General features: G+C 46.2%; 1 protein-coding gene across 1 annotated transcript in view; it reads left to right on the forward strand.

Moving 5' to 3' along the window:
* tet3 (tet methylcytosine dioxygenase 3) overlaps window positions 1-21009 on the forward strand; it is a 58631-nt gene that overhangs the window by 2970 nt on the left and 34652 nt on the right. The window contains exon 2 of the mRNA XM_061259450.1: window positions 15535-15591. Coding sequence (XP_061115434.1) covers window positions 15535-15591 — 57 coding nt within the window. The remainder of the gene's footprint in view (window positions 1-15534; window positions 15592-21009) is intronic.

A 21009-nucleotide genomic window follows, 5' to 3' on the forward strand; every position in this document is an offset into this window, starting at 1 on the left:
AAACCAACACCGAACTCTACACTGAGCACTGCATTGTACCCGGTGTGATGCAGAATTCAACCGGTGTGCTGACCAATCTTCCTTAACCCTTTGAAGAGCAGGATTTTTGGAATGTTTTCTCAACATTCTAAGTCAGTGTTCTAGAACTCACCAGTGCTTTCAGTCACCAGTAGACATATTTGTGACCTCACACCTTAAAAGGGTTAACGCTCCATTTCACACCTTTTCTGTGTGTGTTTTTTGGTGCCTATCAGGAGGAACTGGCCCCTTGCAGTGTAGGGTCTGTGCTTCCTGAAGGTGTCACGGGAGTGTGCTGGGTCACAGGGGGCCCACACTACCAGGCCGAGCCTGAGCTCCCAGCGTTTGACAGGCCGGCGGTTAATCACCCCGTAAATCATGGCGCTTAGGGCCCGAGTCGCAGCAGCAGTCCTGGGTCTGTGCGTGTACGCTGCAGCCAGCTGCCCCGCTCTTTTTGCTGTTCCGCGCGGTTCATAATGACATTTCCCATTACGGAAAAGCTCTGGAGTCAACGCAAACGCGGAAACTTTGTTAGAGCTGTTTTCAATAGTTTGAGGGAGGACTTTTTAAAATTTTCTTTGCAAAAATGCTATAAAATAAGAAAATATATTAAGTCTAACCTTTGGGTGGAAAAGATAGATGAATGCTATGTCCATGATATTCTGCTGTGATGTCATATGGATTATGTGACATTGCTTGTAGAATGTTGCCTTCTGCAGACTCATACGTTTATACATTTCATGTGGAGAATGATGTTGGGTGTTATTGTGTGTGTGTGTGTGTGTGTGTGTGTTTGTTATTGTGTGTGTGCCTATGTCTGTGTTGTAAACAGCACAGAGGTAATAATAATAATAATAATAATAATAATAATAATAATAATAATAAACTTTATTTATAAAGCACATTTAAAACAACCATGGTTGACCAAAGTGCTGTACAAAACCAGGCAATAAAATTAAAGATAAAATGAGATAAAAAGAAATAAAATGAAATGAAATGAAATGAAATACATGTACATTATCTTGATTTCCCATTTATGTCTGACATAAAGGCCTCACTAAAAAGGTGGGTTTTTAACAAGGATTTAAAAACATCTATGTTTTGGGCAGATTTAATATGTGGCGGTAGGGTGTTCCACAACTTGGGGCCAGCTACCTCAAAGGCCTGGTCACCCCTCCTAGCTCTCCTCGACATAGGGACATCCAAACGTTGCTGATTGCATGATCTAAGTGATCTAGCTGGGGTATACATATTGAGGAGTTCAGACAAGTACGTAGGTGCTAGACCATTCATTGCCTTAAAAACAAATAATAAAATTTTAAAATTTATTCTGTAACGGACAGGAAGCCAATGTAGGGATGACAGTGCTGGTGTAATATGCTCCCGTTTCTTTTTGCCAGTCAGAAGGCGGGCAGCAGCGTTCTGCACTAGCTGCAGACGGCAGAGAGAGGACTGGTCTTAGCCTATATATAGAGAATTACAGTAGTCCAGCCGAGATGTTATAAAAGCATGGACCACTCTTTCCAAATCTTTTTGAGAAAGATAGGCCTTGACATTGGCTATTTGTCTTAACTGAAAAAAGGCAGCTTTGACAACAGCACTAATTCGCTTCTCAAGTTTAAAGGCACTGTCAAAGGTGAAAACAAGGCTTTTCGCAGCAGGAACATTTTTGGGGGCCAGGGGGCTCAAAGCACCAACAATGTCCTCCAATTGAGCTGGATGTCCAAACATAATGACCTCTGTCTTATTTTCATTTAAATGCAGGAAGTTAGCATCCATCCAGTTTTTTAAGTCTTTAAGACATGCAAGTAAAAGCTGCAGTGACTTCTTGCATTGAGATTTTACAGGTAAGCAAATATGTACATCATCAGCATAGCAATGGAAAGAAAGGTTATGCTTCCTGAAAATTGAAAGAGGTAAAAGCTCTTTCTGGACGTACGCCCACATGAAATATTCTTTCCTGAGGTGGATTCTCCTGAGACGTGCCGTCTCGTCCCAGCGTGTCTCTGCAGATTCCAGGTGAAGGACGAGGTGTGTGCAGCCTGGAACACTGCTGCTTCCAACACACCCTTAAAGAAGTGACATTTATATGTCCTGCTATATATTGAAATGAAACATTATCAAGATCAGAAAATATACAGCAAACTCTTTGCAAGATATGGCCATATATATATATATATATATATATAAAAATATATAAATCGCTGCTGCTTTTCAATATTGCAGTGTATTAAATAATACATTGCTGTGATATATATCCATCATAGTTGCAAAAAGCCACATATTAAAAATATATGGTGGTTTCCAAAAGGACAGTGTTGGAGGTTGCTCTGGACAAAAGGAATAATGTCTTGTACTATAAATCATCCTTGTTGCCACGACACAGGTCAACAAATTGTGCGGGGGTCTGTTTTTCATGAATTGAGTCTCCTGAATGCTTGCACGTGATGTGTTGTGCTGTGCACGAATGGTCATTTTCACGCACAGTGATAAAAGGCCGTTGGTACAGGGTTGTGGTGTGTGGAGTAATGGTAGGAGTGTCCCTGTTGTTGAACTCCAGTGAAGTTGCATAACCTGAATTTCTTCAGAAATTGTTTATCTACTTAGCACTATGAGTCACTTCCAGATTGGCCAGATTGTACGGTGTATGGTCTCCTTCCAGAAGTAAAAGATGTGAAGGTAAAAGATGATTTTATCTTTGAGGACTCTGACTTATAGCCGGCTGAACTCAGTGTATTACAGAACAGTGGCCACTTCCATGAGCAAACCTTAAAAGCTAAAACCCCGTTTGAATTATGTATCATGGGACATTGCCTGTAGGAGGTTGCATTGTATTCATAGATTCATACAAATTCATTTCCATGTGGAGAAAATAGACTGTAGAAACAATATAGACAAGAGTGACTGTGCGGCCATTGACTTTCCATGGGCAAACTGGAGTTAGAGAGTCGGGACCCTTATATGGTCATGAAGTCCAGACCCGATTTGAGCTCATTGTGACTCACACACCCCACACACACACCCACACCCCACACACACTCACACACACACACACACACACACACACCCCACACACACACACACTACACACACACACACACACCCCACACACACACACACACACACCCCACACACACTCACACTCACACACACACACACACACACACACACACACACACCCCACACACACACACACCCACACCCCACACACACTCACACTCACACACACACTACACACACACACACACACACGGACGGAGTGAAGCACATTTGCTACATTGAAAATATAAAAATATTGTCTAAATAACCCAATAGCTTAATAAATATGCGCATTTGTAGCTTTGTTTTTGTACTTTTGTGAATAGCTCATGAAGTCTAGCTTGCTGCATTACATTGGATTACTGTCATTTGGCAGACGCTCTTATCCAGAGCGACATACAGTTGATTAGACTAAGCAGGAGACAGTCCTCCCCTGGAGCAATGCAGGGTTAAGGGCCTTGCTCAAGGGCCCAACGGCTGTGCGGATCTTATTGTGGCTACACCGGGGATTGGATCTCTCTGTCAGAAATAAAGTGGTTAGTGGAGGTACTTTTTTTGTTCTTCAAGGATAAAATTTCTCAAATATTCCCGGAACGAATGTTCTCTCTGGGTTCAAATGAGTACGTACAAAAAAGGTACAAATTCATTATATATTACTGGCTTGGGGTACTATTTTATGTACCTATAGGGTACCACCCAAGTGTTTGTACCTTTTTAGGCGCTTTTCGTACCTTTGTTTCTGAGAGTATCTGCACCTGAAATGCAGTTCATATTGTAGGTAAGCACTGACTTTGGTTATTTATGGATATTGGACCTGAACGCCTCAGTGTGACTCACTGTGGCCCAGTGGAGGAGGACTCTGTGGGGATGTGTGGAGGCAGGAAGGCCTTGGCGATCTGTGTCACCAGTGCCTCTTACCCCACCGGTCTGTGGTTGAAACCCCTATTGTCCCATAATAGGGCAGTTTTTAGGTCTGGGTCCTGAATCGATAAAGTGCATTCGGTAACACACTAAAACGAGATATATTTCCTGAGTACCCAACTGGGCATATCTCCGCTGTCCGAGCAAATGTAATGGAGTTCATAAATTCTTCCCAGGAAATGTATTGCATGGCCATTGTTAATTTGCTTTGTGGACACACGTATATATTGCATGGCCATTGTTAATTTGCTTTGTGGACACACGTATATATTGCATGGCCATTGTTAATTTGCTTTGCGGACACACGTATATATTGCATGGCTATTGTTAATTTGCTTTGCGGACACACGTATATATTGCATGGCCATTGTTAATTTGCTTTGCGGACACACGTATATATTGCATGGCCATTGTTAATTTGCTTTGCGGACACACGTATATATTGCAGGCCGATGGCCCCGCCAGTATGTACATTTGACACATAGTCCCTTAGTTTAGCCGGTTATTTACTGAAGTGTTTTGGCTTGATGTGCAACTAAAGTTTCTGACTCCCTTGCTGTAGGCACACTGTTTTCTGTGGCTGTCATGCTACCTTCACTTTATATCTTAAAGAAGAATCACATCATTTTAATTTAGATATTTGTCTGAATACGTATCGTCCCTGTATGTTCATATAGAAATGATAACTTCCAAAAATGACCTCTGCCTGGAATATTCCTTTACACAGAAACATAGACTTTTTTTTAAATTGCATTTTGTTTGTTTTTATTGGACTCTTTCTTCTCAGGCTCATAAAATGTGGTGAGATTCAAACTCTACCCTCATAAAGATGTCACACATTGAGCGTTACATTGGTCTGTTGTTTGTTGAACTGATATTATTTATTAATGGTCACAGATTTGCTCAATATTTATTCTCATTTCTAGTCTGTCGTTTATTGATTTGGTTGCGGAGATTTCTAATCTGATGAAGATGCTGTAGAATAATTTGGCAGGTGTACTGCAATTCATCCTAGCAGATATTGTTTGCTGTATTTTTGAAAGATATTTGGTTATCTCCTATCCATTACAGAGGGAATATTCCACCAAGACAATGCCCTCTAGACTCAATGCACATGCAACACACGCACAAAGCACACACACACACGCACACACACACACACACACACACACACACACACACACACACACACACACACTCTCACACACACACACACACACACATACAGCGTGCTCACAAACACACACGGAATTATAGTCAAGTTAGACAAAGCTGAACAGTTAGCTGTAGATTGAGTATCTGTGAGTGTGTGTGTGTGTAAGTGTGTGTGTCTGTGCACACATTTCTAGTGTGAGAATGTGTGTAATGTGAGTGTGTGTGTGTGTGTGTCTGTGCACACATTTCCAGTGTGCGTGTGTGTGTAATGTGTGTGTGTGTGTCTGTGTGTAATGTGTGTGTGTGCGTGTGTGAGTGTGTGTGTAATGTGTGTGTGCGTGCAGTGACCTGATTTGCTGTTGGTGTTGGGGGTGACAGTAGAGAAAATGCATCACTCCCATGTCCCGAACTTTGGAGCTACACAAACCCACTGACCCCTCTCAGTCCAACATACTTCCTGTTTACACTGGACTCCCTCTCTCTCCCTTCTCTCCATCTCTCTCCCTTCTCTCACTCTCCCTCTCTCTCACACATTCTCTCTGACACATTCTCTCCTCTCTCTCTCCTCCCTCCCTCCCTCCCTCTCTCTCTCTGCCCTCTCTCTCTTCCTGCCCTCTCTCCTCTGACCTCTCACAGCCTGGCAGGCGCGTGTGTCTCAGGCCTGAGGGTGGTGGAATGTAAAGAAGGTAGAGCAGGGACCCATGGGAAGAGCACACACACACACTTCCTCCCTCTCTCCCTTCCTCCCCACGTATAGGAACAGGAAGTGGGGGAGGGGACACAGGGGTGCCTCAGATGTGAGGCGGGGGGAGGGAGAAGAGGAGGGAGGTCCTCTGGGGGAAGCAGGTCAGGTCGGCCAGAACACCCCGCCCACACTCGCCCTCCAGAGACGGCTTACGACGGCTTTGTCATTCCCCCAGCCCGCTCAGGAAAACAGCTGTTCCTGGTTTGGAGTTACCGTGCACCCCTTGCCTAGGTTTCAGATCTGGGGTCGGGGAGGCTCCGGGGTGCAGGAGTAACTCTGCTAGACCTCCGATGCTCTACCTTCTAGCCACGCAGTCAATCCGACACGCTCCAGTCCACGCGTGACCGTGTACACGGATGAAGGGCCGTGAAGCGTGTGCATAATCACTGAAAAATACATCATGCGCTATAAGGTTGAAAATGTGTTCAGGGGGATTTTTCTGTCTCTGTCAGTTCAGTGTGACTGTGCGAATGCAAATCAGACTTGGGTGAAAAACATAATTTTTTAATCAATTACCTTTCTGCGCTTGACTAAGCTTGCCTGGGGTGTTGGAACCTATGAAATACTCTGAAAGAGTGCAAACCCCGCCCCTTTCTGGTCCTCTTGGTTGGCTAAAGTGCACCAGGCAAGATCAATCAAGCACAGGAAAGTATTTGAATCAAAAACTATTAAACTATTACCCAGGGCTGGTCTCCTTCATTACCACCTAGCACCTAGTTTTTCCTCATCCTGAAGGAGAACAAAGAACAAATGGTGACCTTTCTTCTAGTCTGGCATCCATTTTAAAAACCTGCCATCTTGGGTGTCTCTGGCGCAGCCTGCAGAGCACTGACCGAATGCTCATTGTGAGCCGCGACGTCAACGGTTCGAATCTGACAATTTGAACGCAAAAACCTGCCATCTCCATTCATCAGTGTGGTCTTTATTTACATGTCTGTAAACAGAAAACTGTAGTTTCTCACTCAATAGAGCAACAGAAGTTCCTCGGAAGTTTCTGGAACTGTTGTGTTTTCATTCTCAGGGCATCTGACTGCCAGTAAACCGAGTTAACAGGACCGAAAGTGCGCACTGGCGTTTTTTCTCGATTCGTCAAACAGTTCTGTACGTTATCTCTCCAGTTCATTTTTCAGTTTCAGCTCTGTCGACGACAGGAGTGAAGGTTTTTACACTCCGTGTGAGTTTTCGTCTGGAATTCCCTTCCCCCGGGCTACTCCCTGTCTACGGTCAGCCATGTTGCGCATCCGAAGCTCTGCGTGTCGGGGACAGGGGCGGCGGCAGTAAGCTGGAGCGGGCGTCTGTCGTAAATCTCCACGCGGGGGTAATTAAAAGGCAGCCAGCCTTGTTTATGTGTCGTGCTTGTGTGGCTTGGTTACGCAATGGCTTTGCGTCGAGGCAATAGAATGTTTGTGGCGGGGTATCGGTTGAACCCTGCTGAACCCAGGGGCCGTTTACTGGGCTGAGGATCTTCCCAGGGCCGGAGTCCACTCTGAGAGGCGGGAGGGGTGGGAGCGGGCGCACGTCGTTCTGTTGTTGTTATGTCTTGTTTTTTTTGGAAAAAGGAAAATGGTCGTAAAAATAGCCTATTTCTGAAAAAAGAAATGTTATGAGAGCTGCAGCCTGACTGCTAAGTGTTTTAGTCTTCGACTGAGACCTAAAATCTATTTTTTCCCTCTCAGTAATTATTAACTTGCTTTAAGCAACTGTTTGCTTCACAAGTGAAATTTTCATACCCCATTGGCGAATCTAGAAATGTATCAAACTGTCTCATCAACAATATTTTTGTCTTATTTAGCAAGAATGACTTATCGTGTGGATTTTGCAGCATAGGTTTTGGTGTTGTGGCAGAGGGACTTCCCCTAATCGTGCTGGGAAACGGGTGCTGTCGTGTGGCAAAGTTTCACACCAAAAAAATGAAACATAAGAAAGTGACCTTTATATTGGCTAGACAGAGACGATTTCTGGTTTCATCGTGGGTGAGTGTGTTTTTCATTATCATTGATTTGTGACACGAGCACAGCCTCTTAAACGGGGCTCATGGGTAGTTTATTGTTTGTCTGTATGTGACGGCGTTCATTCTGTGCTGTTCACATGCTCATTTATTCACAGTTTAGCTGAAAACTGGTCTTAAGCTAACGATTCTGATTTTTACTGTGGTGTGCAGAGGTTATGCAGTGTTGCGCTGCACGCGGCATCTTGAATTGGCAGTGCCATTAATCAGGATTAACTGTCACATTTCAGGGATGACGGTCCGTTTTAAGGGAAGTTATTTGCCGTTGCTGTTTTTGTTGCCGATGAGACGGGCGTTTTTTCCCCTTCTCCGACAGGCGTGCTGTATCAGGTCTACATATCAACACCTTTCCCACTCTGTGGACCTCCTCTTGTGGGCAAATGTTGCTTATTTTACAGAATCGGCTTTACTGGATAACTATGTGCCTACATAACGCTGCTATAAGAATGACTTAACACAGCCATGGTAGCTTATTGCAGCTAATGACGAAAGTTGTAACGGTATCAAAATTAATGTGCACAATTTTACAAAAAAGAAATTCCAAAAAGACTGCCCTGCTTAGGCACTGCTTATGACAGGCTTATGCCATGCTTATGCCTTGCTTATGGGTGCTTGTGGGCTTTTTGGCGTTAAGTGTTCTGGATAAATGAACAGTCTTAGTCTGCAGATTGGGTTGGACTGCAGGTTTCTTTGAGGTGTGAAATGATGGACATTTGTGAATGGAGCAGTCCTGAAGATGGCAGATGTCTGCCTCTGTGGAAATAGCTCTTTCTTAAATCCTGTCTTACTGCCTCTGACACAGCAGCTCCGTCTTCTCTGGAGAGAGAGGGGGGGGGAGGGGGAGAGAGAGGGGGGGGGGAGAGAGAGAGGGAGAGAGGGGGAGGGAGAGAGAGAGGGGGAGAGGAAGAGAGAAACAGAAGGAGAGTAAGAGAGGGAGAGGCGGTAATGCATATCATATCAAACACACACTCAAATGCAAAATTCAAATAGTTTGAATTCCTCGGTATTCTCAAGACTGATAAAAAGGAGAAAAAAAATCTCCATGAACATGAAAACTAAAATAAAGAAAAGATGTGTGTATTACTTTCTGAAAGTGCATAAAGCTACGTCACCCATATTTCTATATCCGCCACCCCCCCCATCAGCCTCTCACGCATCAGTGCTGGGGGGGCGGGGGGGTGCAGACGGTGAGCGCGGGGGTGTCTCGAGGGGTGTGGAGTGTCTGCTGTAGGGGGGAGGGGGGACGGGGTCACATGCTTTGAGGCACAGTAGCTGCTGAGTAGAGGCACACCGGCGGAGATGTGGTGATGGGGCGGGGGGCGGGGGGGGGGGATGTATTAACAGAGGAAAGGGGATGGAGGGAGTTAATTAAGGCCGTTAATTGTGTTGTAATTACTGCCGACGCCCCTGCCTCCCCCCCCCGCCCCCCCCCCCCCCCCCCCCCCCCCCCCCGCCATTCTGCTCACACTCAGAAGTGCAGATTTTTACAGCTCGTTATCAATGTGGCTTTAACGATGCCCCCCCTCTTTTCTATGGGGGGGTAAGTGTTAAGCAAGGACAGGGGTGTGCATCAGGGCTGACAGTTTGGACTCGTCTTATAATTTGAGTTTCAGTGTGGGAGGTGTATACTTTGTGTGCGTGTAATATCTGTCTGTATGTACATATAGTTTGTGTATGTATTTTTAGTGTATGTTTTTGAACGTCTTTACGCTTGTGTGTGTACACGTATATTTTAGCATGTTTGTGAACACATATGTGCATACGTCAGTGAGCAAATGATGGGATTTCTGCTCTGTCTGTGAGTGAAAGGGGGAGGGCTTCCCAGACATGAGGTCTCTCTGCCAGTCTGAGGTCTCTCTGACAGTCTGAGGTCTCTCTGACAGTTTTAGGTCTCTCTGCCAGTCTGAGGTCTCTCTGCCAGTCTGAGGTCTCTCTGACAGTCTGAGGTCTCTCTGACAGTCTGAGGTCTCTCTGACAGTTTTAGGTCTCTCTGCCAGTCTGAGGTCTCTCTGACGACTGCTGTTTCATCAGCACTGATATCATCTCTGCTCTGCACCCAAGCCTTGTTTGGAAGTGCTCTAAGACACTCTGGATAAGAGCTCTTTCCACATGCTTTAATGCTTGTGTAGCAGGGTGCTATATAATGGGTATGGGGGAAGAGCTTGCAGGTTTGATTCCCAGGTACAGTAGCTCCCTTCGGCACCCTGAAATGCCTCTGTAAATATTGCTGTAGATTGGATTTTTTTTGTAAGAAAGTAAAGTAAACTGTGTGATGACAGTTTGGAAAAGAGCGTTGGGTAAGTGTGTGTGTGTGTGCGTGCTCCGTGCCGCTGTGTGTCAGAGTGTGAGCTCATCGTGTCTTCGGCCAGCGGGAGGAATAACGGCATCCCCGTTCCCGATCCTGACACTCGCCGAACCGCGCTGCTACACCCCCGGTGCATTCTGGGAGATGGCACACAGTCAGCCCTGTGGTTACGGCGAGCAGGCAGTGCTCCCTTGCGGCCTGGCGGGGTGTGTGTGCTGGGGCAGATTTTCCCACGCCGGGACGGCCACTTCAGTCCCACGTAGTGACTGTTGCCATCGTCAGCTGCTTCCTCTCCTCCTACGAACACTCTTTCTCCTTCCTCCCCTCCTGTTTTCTTTTCTCTTCATTCCTTCTCTGCTCTCCCCTTTCTAAATTTTTACCTCGCTATAGTCCTTTGCAGCTTTTAATTGTCTTTACATTACACTGCATTATGTTGCAGTGATTTGGTAGATGCTATTATCCAGAATGATGAAGTGTTACAGAATTTTTGTGTTTTACAGAGAAATCAGCATTAGAATGTTCAGTTCAGAACATTTTAATCACATATTTGTGACCTCACATTTCACCTCACTCAGTGCCGTGGAATTCTAAAACACAGTCTAGAATGTGAATGGCACGCCGTTATAGGGTAAAAAAAGAAAGAAAGAGTCAGTTCTTTGCCTTGTGGCTTGTTAACTGCGTTTCAAGCGAGTGCATGCAGAACCTGTGCATTCTCAGAGTGTAACCGGGTCGTAGATCCTGTTTCTCTCTGTGGGCGGGGCCACCTGGCATTCCGTCTGCAGCGGCCTGTGTCTCTCAAGACGCGTCCCTAGCAACGGCGGGATGGTAAACAAGAGAGCGTGGAAAGTGTGAGTGAGCTTTTACTGGGCGAGGGGAACTGGCTTAGGCTGCTGCATTTCATTAAACAGTGAGCAAAATAAACACATACAGGTGAAACACCGATATAAACACACACTGGTGAAACACCAATATAAACACATACTGGTGAAACACCAATATAAACACATACAGGTGAAAGACGTGTGTGTGGGTGTGCATCTGTACGCTTGTGTGTTTGTATGTTTCTGTGTTTCTCTGTACATGTGTGTGCCTGTGTGAGCATGTGTGTGCACCCACACTGGTGTTCTTGGACATGCATAGTAGATCAGGTAGGGCTGGTTGCCAGGGAGCACACAGTGTGAGAAAGATTCACTTCTATAATCCAGTGTCAGAGAAGCACATTCCTGCGTCAGATAAATGCTTTTACTTTCTAAAATCTGAGATTCCTCAACAAAAATGCTCAGTTTACTCAAAGACTGTTGCATTGCGTTCACAACACCTTTTCACTTAAACCCTGCATTTATGCTGTGTATGCGTTGTCATGAATAGATGTACTTTGTCAGAGAGGTTATGATGAAAAGGTATTGGGATAGTCCACAGGTTTTGATTCTTTGATTCACACAGAGAACTATGCATAGTATGCCCGGCTTGCAGGTAGCAGCTGTTAGCATTTAAAAACGCTGTGGGAATATACAGCCGTGTCTGATCACACTGTATGTGAGAGGACTTTAAATTTAACATTGACCCATACTCTACATTACAGTTATGTAGCTGATGCTTTTATCCAAAGCCACTTTACAGTTGATGAGACTAAACAGGGGACAATCCTTCCCCTGGAGCCTTGCTCAAGGGCCCAACAGCTACATGGCTCTTATCATAGTTACACCGGGGCTTGAACCACCAACCTTCCGGGTTCCTGTCATGTGCCTTAGCCACCAGGCAACGGGCTGCCCCAGGCCTCGACTTCAGTTGCTCAACTCCAGGTCCTGAGAGTGGCAGTGTCTGCAGGTGTCATGCACTACACCACCTGATTTCACTCATCATATTACCTGCTTGGTTCAGAAAGTGAGGTCATTGGTGAAATCTGGTGGTGTAGTGCACGGTTGTAGCACATGCCCGCAGACGCTGTGGCCCTCAGGACCTGGAGTTCAGTAGTCTCCCTCTGCACACTGCAGCACATGTAAAAAAGACACTGCTTTTACAGTCTGAGGATGGTACGTGGTAAGGTGTCTGGTTGTAAGGTACACTACAGTTTCTGTTTGTGGTAAGGTGTCTGGTTGTAAGGAAGGTGTCTGGTTGTAAGGTACACTACAGTTTCTGTTGTGGTAAGGTGTCTGGTTGTAAGGTACACTACAGTGTCTGTATGTGGTAAGGTGTCTGGTTGTAAGGTTACACTACAGTGTCTGTACGTGTAAGGTGTCTGGTTGTAAGGTACACTACCGTGTCTGTATGTGGTAAGGTGTCTGGTTGTAAGGTACACTACAGTGTCTGTACGTGGTAAGGTGTCTGGGTGTAAGGTACACTACTGTGTCTGTACGTGGTAAGGTGTCTGGTTGTAAGGTACACTACAGTGTCTGTACGTGGTAAGGTGTCTGGTTGTAAGGTACACTACAGTGTCTGTATGTGGTAAGGTGTCTGGTTGTAAGGTACACTACAGTGTCTGTACGTGGTAAGGTGTCTGGGTGTAAGGTACACTACTGTGTCTGTACGTGGTAAGGTGTCTGGTTGTAAGGTACACTACAGTGTCTGTACGTGGTAAGGTGTCTGGTTGTAAGGTACACTACCGTGTCTGTATGTGGTAAGGTGTCTGGGTGTAAAGGTACACTACAGTGTCTGTACGTGGTAAGGTGTCTGGTTGTAAGGTACAACTACAGTGGTCTGTACGTGGTAAGGTGTCTGGTTGAAAGGTACACTACAATGTCTGTACATGGTAAGGTGTCTGGGTTGTAAGGTACACTACAGTGTCTGTACGTGGTAAGGTGTCTTGTTGTAAGGTACACTACAGTGTCTGTACGTGGTAGAGGTGTCTGGTTGTAAGGTACACTGCAGTGTCTGTACATGGTAAGGTGTCTGGTTGTAAGGTACACTCTCAGAAATAAAGTGACAGTGGAGGTACATTTTTGTTCTTCAATTATGACATTTCTGAATTGTGTACCCTGAAAGTACAGTCATTGGGTACAAATGAGTACATTTTACAAGCAAAGAAGGGACAAATTAATTATATTTTGCTGGATAGGGGTAAAAATTGTATGTACCTATCGGGTACCACCACAGTGACAAGCATCTAACTTTTTAGGCACTTTTCATACGTTTATTACTGAGAGTATATAGTAGAGTGACCATACGTAGTAAGGTGTCTGGTTGTTAAGGTACACCACAGTGTCTGTACATGGTAAGGTGTCTGGTTGTATTGTACACTATGGTGACCATTACGTGGTAAGGTGCAGGAGCAGGTGTTCACACCGAATGGTGATAGGCCAGAGAGTTATTCGAATTTGACCACTATTTTTGTATTAGCATTAGCCTTGGATTCAGCTGTGCACAAGTGTGTGTATATGTCTGCTTATGTGTGTTTGTGTGTGTGTTTATACTTGTAATGCATTTGTGCTTGGGTATATATGTATGCATATGTATTGTGTGTGTGTCTGCATTTTTGTGAATGTATGTGGGTACATACACATGTATGTGCTTGTGTGTGTGTATGAGTGTGTGTATATGAATGTGTGTGTGTATGTGTTATATCTGTGTATGTGAATATGAGTGAGTGTGAGAGCCCATGCCTGGTCTGAGTGTGTCTTCCAGAGTGTGTGTGTGTGTGTGTGTGTGAGTGTCGAGTGTGTGACTGTGCAGTCCCAGTTCGGTTGTTGCAGGCAGCCCTGTCACAGATGGTGTGCATGATAGCACATACCACAGGGCTATTGTTCAGGGAGGCAGAACTCTGGGAGATAATTGACAGCCATAGAGAGAGACCCTTCCCCCCTGCACCTTCTCTCTCTCTCTCTCTCTCTCTCTCTCTCTCTCTTTTGCTGTCTCCCTCGCTCTTTCATAGACGCACACACAGTCGTCTCTTCCCCTCCCCCTCTCTCTCTCAACCCCCCACTCTTGCAGTTTCTCTCTCGCTCTCTGTGTGTGCTTCGCCCTAGCAGCAGAGTACATCCTTGTCTCTGATTGGTGGACAGGACACTCTTTGTAAGCTGTCTGTAAAGTGACGTTGCGCCGGTGGGGGGTGGGGGGGTGCGGGGCCATTCTCACGTCTGCAGTTAGCGTTTTTTGCTTGTTGGAAACATTGAGAGAGAAAGCGGAGAGAGAAGGGAGGGAGGGAGTGGAGAGAGAAAAAAACGTGTAGGAGGAGGGGGGTTTCTGTAGTGCGGTGGTGATAGCTATCACAGAGGCAGGCTTTTAAAAAAAAGAGAGAGAGAGAAAAAACCCTCCTCTGTCTGTTATAGACCTATCGGCGTAGGAGAGAGAAAGAGTGGACGTGCGAGGGAGAGTGTGTGCGTGAGAGAGAGAGAGAGAGAGAGAGAAGGGAGAGGGAAATAGTGTATTCGCGCTAATGTAAAACAGGATTAAAAACACAAGATGGCTTCCTGAATGGGCAGCAGCTCCGAGCGAGGTGAGAGAGAGAGAGTGAGAGCGAGAAAGAGAGAAAGACAGAGGAAGCGAGAGAGTGAGAAAGAGAGAGAGAGAGAAAGAGAGAGAGGAAGGTTAGATATGAGAGCGAGGGGCCTCTGATGGGGATCCGACCAGACAAGAAGGCACAGAACAAGACAGACGGGACCAGTGGGTAAATATTAATTACCCCGGCGAGGCTGTGGGGCAGGGGCAGACTGAACGGGGGGCATCTGGGGGGTACACTGGCAGCCTACAGACTAAATAGTACCGGCAGACTGGGTGGGGGGGCCGGGGGGGGGGGGGGGGGGGGGGTGTCTCTCCAAAAACTGCTCAGCTTTAACTGCTATTGCGTTCATTGTTTTATGACCAGGGTTAGTGCTACTGTACGTAAATTGTTCAAAACATTGTTATTAGATTATATGATTCCTTTTTCTGCTTTACTCTTACTCTCTTCATTTTCAATAATAATAATAATAATAATATTAATAATAATAGTAATAATAATAGTAATAATAATAATATTCTATATGTCATATTCTATATAAAGATTTTTTGGGACTGCATATTGTAAGACAGACACAAACTTAAGCATGAAATCATCTCCACAGTGCATTGCATAATTAAGTGAGAAAACACACTGGTCTTCCCTCGCTTGCTTTCTGTTTGATGTAAAATAGCTGTCAGTGCCTGTGTTCTGAGAACGCCAGGCAGAGCAGGATTACGGAGAAAAAGATCTGTCTTCTAACGCTCCTCTGCTAGTGGGGTGGACTGAATAGGTCTGAAAAGGGTCGTGTCGCATTATTCTATTGATTGTTATTCTCTCTCTCTCTCTCCTTTCTCTCTCTCCCTCCCTCCACATCTATCTCCTTCTCTCTCTCGCGCTCTCTCTGTCTTACTCTAATCGTTGGCAAGGTGGGATTTGAGGACAATAGCAGAGCGTGTTCTAGAACATCAAATCTGGAAGCAGAGGTAAGAGACAAAACTCAGTTTTTGTGTGTGTGCTTGTGATTGTGTGTGCTTGTGTGTGTGTGGAGGTGACTAGATCTTGCTGCAGTTTTGCTCCTTGGATCTGTGCTATGGATAGCGATGCAGAGAGGAATGGCTGCTGTCATCTTTTAGCGATGGCTATCTTGTTGACCGGTTGTCTCCTTCGTTGGTTTTGGACGAGGCCAAAAGCCTTCCCAAGTAGCCGACATGCACGCGTGTGTGTTTACACGTGTAACTGTGTGAGAGTGTGCTTGGGTTTGCGTGTGAATATGTGCTTTTGTGTGTATGAATGTGTGTGTATTTCAGTTTGTGTCTGTGTATGTGTATGTGTTCAGGTGTGCATGCCTGTACCTGTACGTGTGTGTGTGTGTGTGTGTGTGTGTGTCAGCCGGTGAAATCAGACAGGTGTTACCTCCGCAACCCAGATTTAGTGCTTGCGACGTGTCGAGGCTCGGAGCAGAGGATTGTGGGCCGGCTCGGCGTCCGGCGATGGGACGATTAGCGAGCGGTAGCGGTTAGCGGGCGCGATCGTTTGCAGCCCTGTTTATCTCTCTCTCTCTCTCTCTCTCTCTCCGTCTCTCCCTCCACTCGTCTCTCTCACTCTCTCTTCCCGCTGCGCTGGGTGCGGACCGCGTTGTTTTGACTGCTGCGGCCGGGTTGTGTCGGTGGTGGCGTTGGTGGTGGAGAGGATAGACCCCGGGTTTAAAGAGTCCCGGGCTGCTCGCTGATTGGTGGGAGGGGGAACCACGTGCATGGAGGGGGGCGGGGAGATGGCAGGAGGAGGCGGATGGGGGAGGGGGCAGGGGCGGGGATGGGCCTGGCGAAGTTTTAAAGTCACTTGAGGTAAAGGGAACGAAAGTTAGTGGGTCACACGCGCATGCGCTGGTCTGTGTGTGTGTGTTTGTGTGGACTTTAGCACACTGGAGGCTAGCGTAGCGCTCGCTAGCGGAGCTGTTCTATCGCTGAGCCGCAGCGTGAGCGATGCCCCTGAAAAACGTGAACGAACGTTGAGGGTATTTTTAAAGCTCGGTTACCCCCGTGCGTCGATGGACACAATCTCTTTTACTCTCAGCAGCTTAGCAGCAAACATGGCGGACATCGTTAATTCTGTCTCATTAGTCCATTTGTGACAGTTGGCGATAAGTTGTGAAGGTCAACTGTTGTTGTTGTTGGAGTCCTTTTCCTGATACGAGCAGAAGCCACAAAGAAAAATGTCATGGCCGTGTTTGTGTGTTCTGTAGGGTATTTCTCCAGCACATCTGCTTCCAGTTTTACTGCTACAAAGAAGTGTGTGTTGGAAACGTGCCGAGCTGGTGTGCTCAGTTCGTGATGGTCTCAAGTCCTCATGATCCCGTTTACCTGTCAGATTTCCTGGCGGTTGGCCGTTTCTCCCGCTCTGGGGAAGTATTCCGAGCGTTCGTGCGGTCGCCTGGTCTTGGCGTGTCCTCTCTCCCTCTGGCCGTTAGCGGACAGCTCTGCTTTAGAAACCGACGGCCTTTGTGCCTCTCCCTCCATCGCAGGCAGAGAAGAAGAGAAGGTGTTTTTCCGTCCTCCTCCTCGGTGTTAGAGACGTGTTTGGTTATCGGTGACAGATCAGCGGATTACGGCGAATGCGGGGCCTGTTGTTATCGCTCGCTCGCGGCCGCTGTTCTGCGCTTCCCTCCGCCCGTTTCTGAAGCTTCGCCGTGCCGGGGCCGTCCAATCCGCCGACGGGCGCGAGGGTTCGTCCCTCCATTGCCACGGCGGCGCGCCACCTTTTAAACGAGCTGCGTCAGCCGCTATCCGCGCGCGGAGGCAGCTGGGACGCGGTGTTCCGCTGAGGGGCGGAACCTTCCGGAAATACCGGTGCAGCCAGTGGGTCCTGTCTGTCCGCCTCTTGATCGAGCACCTCGCTGGTGAAAAATGGGTAAATATATAAATAAAATAATCCGGGTCTGTATCTCGCAAGGACACCACGTTCCAGTTCTGTCTCTAACCCCCGTCCCCGTCCCCCCCCCTCCTTTGATATCCGCTCCCTCCCCTTCTCCCTCCCGCTGCCGAGCGAGGCCAATCCCGTTGCAGCGTGTTGTCATGGCAACACGTTGCCGGGGCGAAGCGGCGGCAGCTCGAGCTGCTGCAGGTGAAGAACTATGCGAGGCAAGCAATCCCGGCGCCTGATTGGCCAGCTTACTGCCCCTATTTTAGCCCCCATCCCCACCCTGACCCTCTGCAAAATGCCAGGATAGCCCAGTTTGGGGTGGGAGTCGGCGGGGGGTGGGGATGGTACCGATGTCACCAGACGTTTTTTTGGTTAGCTGCCCCCGGGTGGGAGTGGGTAAAAGCCTCAGTCTTTTTGTGGCCTCGTGGACGTTGTTATCTCCACCGCTCATGACAAAACTACAGCCACAGATGGTCCAGCAGACGGACAGCAAAACAGGACACTCTACACGAACCCGTCCTCCAGATCCCAATCCCCCAGAATTCACCAAAACAAATGCACATTGTGAAATGTCCTTTGACCTGACGACCTCGTATCTCTGGAGCTTTCACATCCTGTATTCTACTTGCGCTTCCTGATCGGACCCCAACTGTCCCACTTGCGAAGAGCATTGTGAAAGAGGCGTTTGCAGAGTCCGTGAGATGTTGAGAAAGATGCTGTTTATACCGGTAATGCTCTTCTGAACACGTGTTCGTATTTCAAACGTTGTAAAGTCCAGACCTGACTGGTTATTCTGCAGCTATTTTCGTAGGGCCATAACGATGCAAAACACCCACTACAAGTCCTCTGCCCTTCTCTGGAAATAAAAGAGTGAAAATCAATGAAATCCTAATGATTTTCTTCTTCCGACCTCTCTCTCCCTCGCTCTCTCTCTCTCTCTGTCTGTTGGTGTTTCTTTGGCTTGAAAGAGTTTCTGGGCATTAAGGCCTCTTTTTTGCGTACCTTTGCAATTGAAGGTATACATTTGCCTGTTTGTGTTGCTCAGCTGAGGGCGGCCATGTTGTTGAGTCTTTTCACATACAGTTGTCCTTCAGTCTGTTTAAGTCACGACTGTCTCTGAAGGGCATGGCACTGTTTTACTGTGGCATTGAACATTGCTTTTGAACCTCGAGCAAAACATTGCTTTTGAACCTCAAGTAAAACATTGTTTTTGAACCTCAAGTAAAACATTGCTTTTGAACCTTGATGAGTAACTGATTTGATGAAAAAAAAACTGGCCATCTGAATGACATTCCATTTGTATTTTTCACTTTTTGCCTTGGTTTTTATTGCACTTTTCTGTGAGATTCCAGTTGATTAAAAATAAGCCCTTTCTGTGTCTTGATTATCTTTAAAACTCTGCCAGGCTCCAGAATGTTGTCTTCATGATTTATTTATGCAAGGGTGGAGATGGTCTTCAGGCTGTTGTTTGGATGCAGTCAGACCATAACACAGACCTAGATGACTACTAAGCAAGGGAAGAGTCATATTGCTGGTGGAGTGTTTTATGCCTTTGTTACTGACAGAATATTTAATAGCAGCTTATCAAACAGAGGAAAAGACAAATATAGATTGTGTGAGTGAAAGAGGTAAAGATAACTGCTCATTGATTTGGCCATTGGCCAACTTCCTCCCTTTTGGCAGTGGAGGAAGGGTTAACTCTGACCTAGTTTCTGTGGCAACGCTGAGTGACAGATGACATCATTACCTTAATTATAGTGCAGTCCCACCCCTTTGAGTTGGTCATGTGAAAAACCTGCTGCTTATGTTTGTGTGTGTATTTGTATCATTGTTTCTGTGTGTATTTGTATCGTTGTTTCTGTGTGTACTTGTCTTATTGTTTGTGGGTGGGTGTTGACACAATGGCTATTTTTGTACCTGTGTAGGATCGTGTGTTTGTTTTTGTGAGAATCGTTGGGCGTTTGAAAGGGCGAAAGCTATGAAAGTGCATGCCTAAATTTAAATGTTGTTTGTTTTCATGGTATCAGCGGGTTTTATCTTAATTACTTAACAAGTGATCACATAAATTTCAATATAATGGACACAATCTTCCCTAATATTAAATAAATAAATGTTACTTGTTCAATTAGGCTGTGTTTTGGATGGTTGGGCTATCTGAATCTGTGCAGTAAAACTGCAGACCCAAGTTCTCTGTTCCATTCTGCTCACTCTGCAGCACTTTGCAGGAGTTTTAGATTCGTAAAGCCAGAATTAGCCTCACAAATCTCATCGTGTGACCGAAGGCAGCCGTGAGATTTGCGTTGAGAATCGCGGCTCTGGTGCGGCAGTGGGGGGAGAGCGGAGTGGAGCGCGGCGGCGCCTCTGTAAATGGCTCGCGGAGACGTCGGGGTCGGGCTTCGGGGATGTGGCTTTGCATGTCTGTGTGACAGAGGCTGACATTTACACATGCAAAGTGCCTCTGAGCCCATCCAGCGGCAGCGGCAGTCTCACGCCGCCCCGCGCGCCCACAAATACAGGTGCCAAACGCCCCTGACGCGGTGCACAGGCTTTTAGTCCCTAAAAAGGTACTAATGCTTGTTGCTGGGGCTGTACCCTATAGGTGCGTAAAATTGTACCCCTAGCCCGCAGTGTGTAATTAATTTGTACTTTTGTCACTTTCTGTTTCCGTTTCTGAGTGTGACTGCAAACCGTGGTTTCTCTGAGCCAAAAAACCTTTATTTCTGCAGGAAACCTAAACTCCATACTGCAAAAACAAGAAAGATATAAGTCAACCTTGAGTATTTTTCTCTTATATTTCACCTCCGGCTCTTACAAATATTATTTTTTGCTAAATAAAACAAAGATATTGGCAATGTTGAGACAATTTCATGATTTGCCAGCAGGGTAAGAAAATTTTAATTGTCAGACAAAAAATAACTTAAAACAGGCTAAAATCTCCTGAGAAAAATGGCTTGGAGTGGTCCTGAGCTAGCTAATATTTCCAGCCAGAGATATAAAAGATTCCACGTCTCATTGCAGGACTAAAAGTAATCTAAAACAGGACTAAAGCTGGAGTGGTCCATGCTTTTATAACATCTCGGCTGGACTACTGCAATTCTCTATATATAGGCTTAGACCAGTCCTCTCTCTGCCGTCTGCAGCTAGTGCAGAACGCTGCTGCCCGCCTTCTGACTGGCAAAAAGAAACGGGAGCATATTACACCAGCACTGTCATCCATACATTAGCTTCCTGTCCGTTACAGAATAAATTTTACATTTTTATTATTTGTTTTTAAGGCAATGAATGGTCTAGCACCTACGTACTTGTCTGAACTCAATATGTATACCCCAGCTAGATCACTTAGATCATGCAATCAGCAACTTTTGGATGTCCCTATGTCGAGGAGAGCTAGGAGGGGTGACCAGGCCTTTGAGGTAGCTGGCCCCAAGTTGTGGAACAGCCTACCGCCACATATTAAATCTTCCCAAAACATAGATGTTTTT

Source organism: Conger conger, chromosome 11 (genome assembly GCF_963514075.1).
Source record: "Conger conger chromosome 11, fConCon1.1, whole genome shotgun sequence".
Classification (NCBI taxonomy): domain Eukaryota; kingdom Metazoa; phylum Chordata; class Actinopteri; order Anguilliformes; family Congridae; genus Conger; species Conger conger.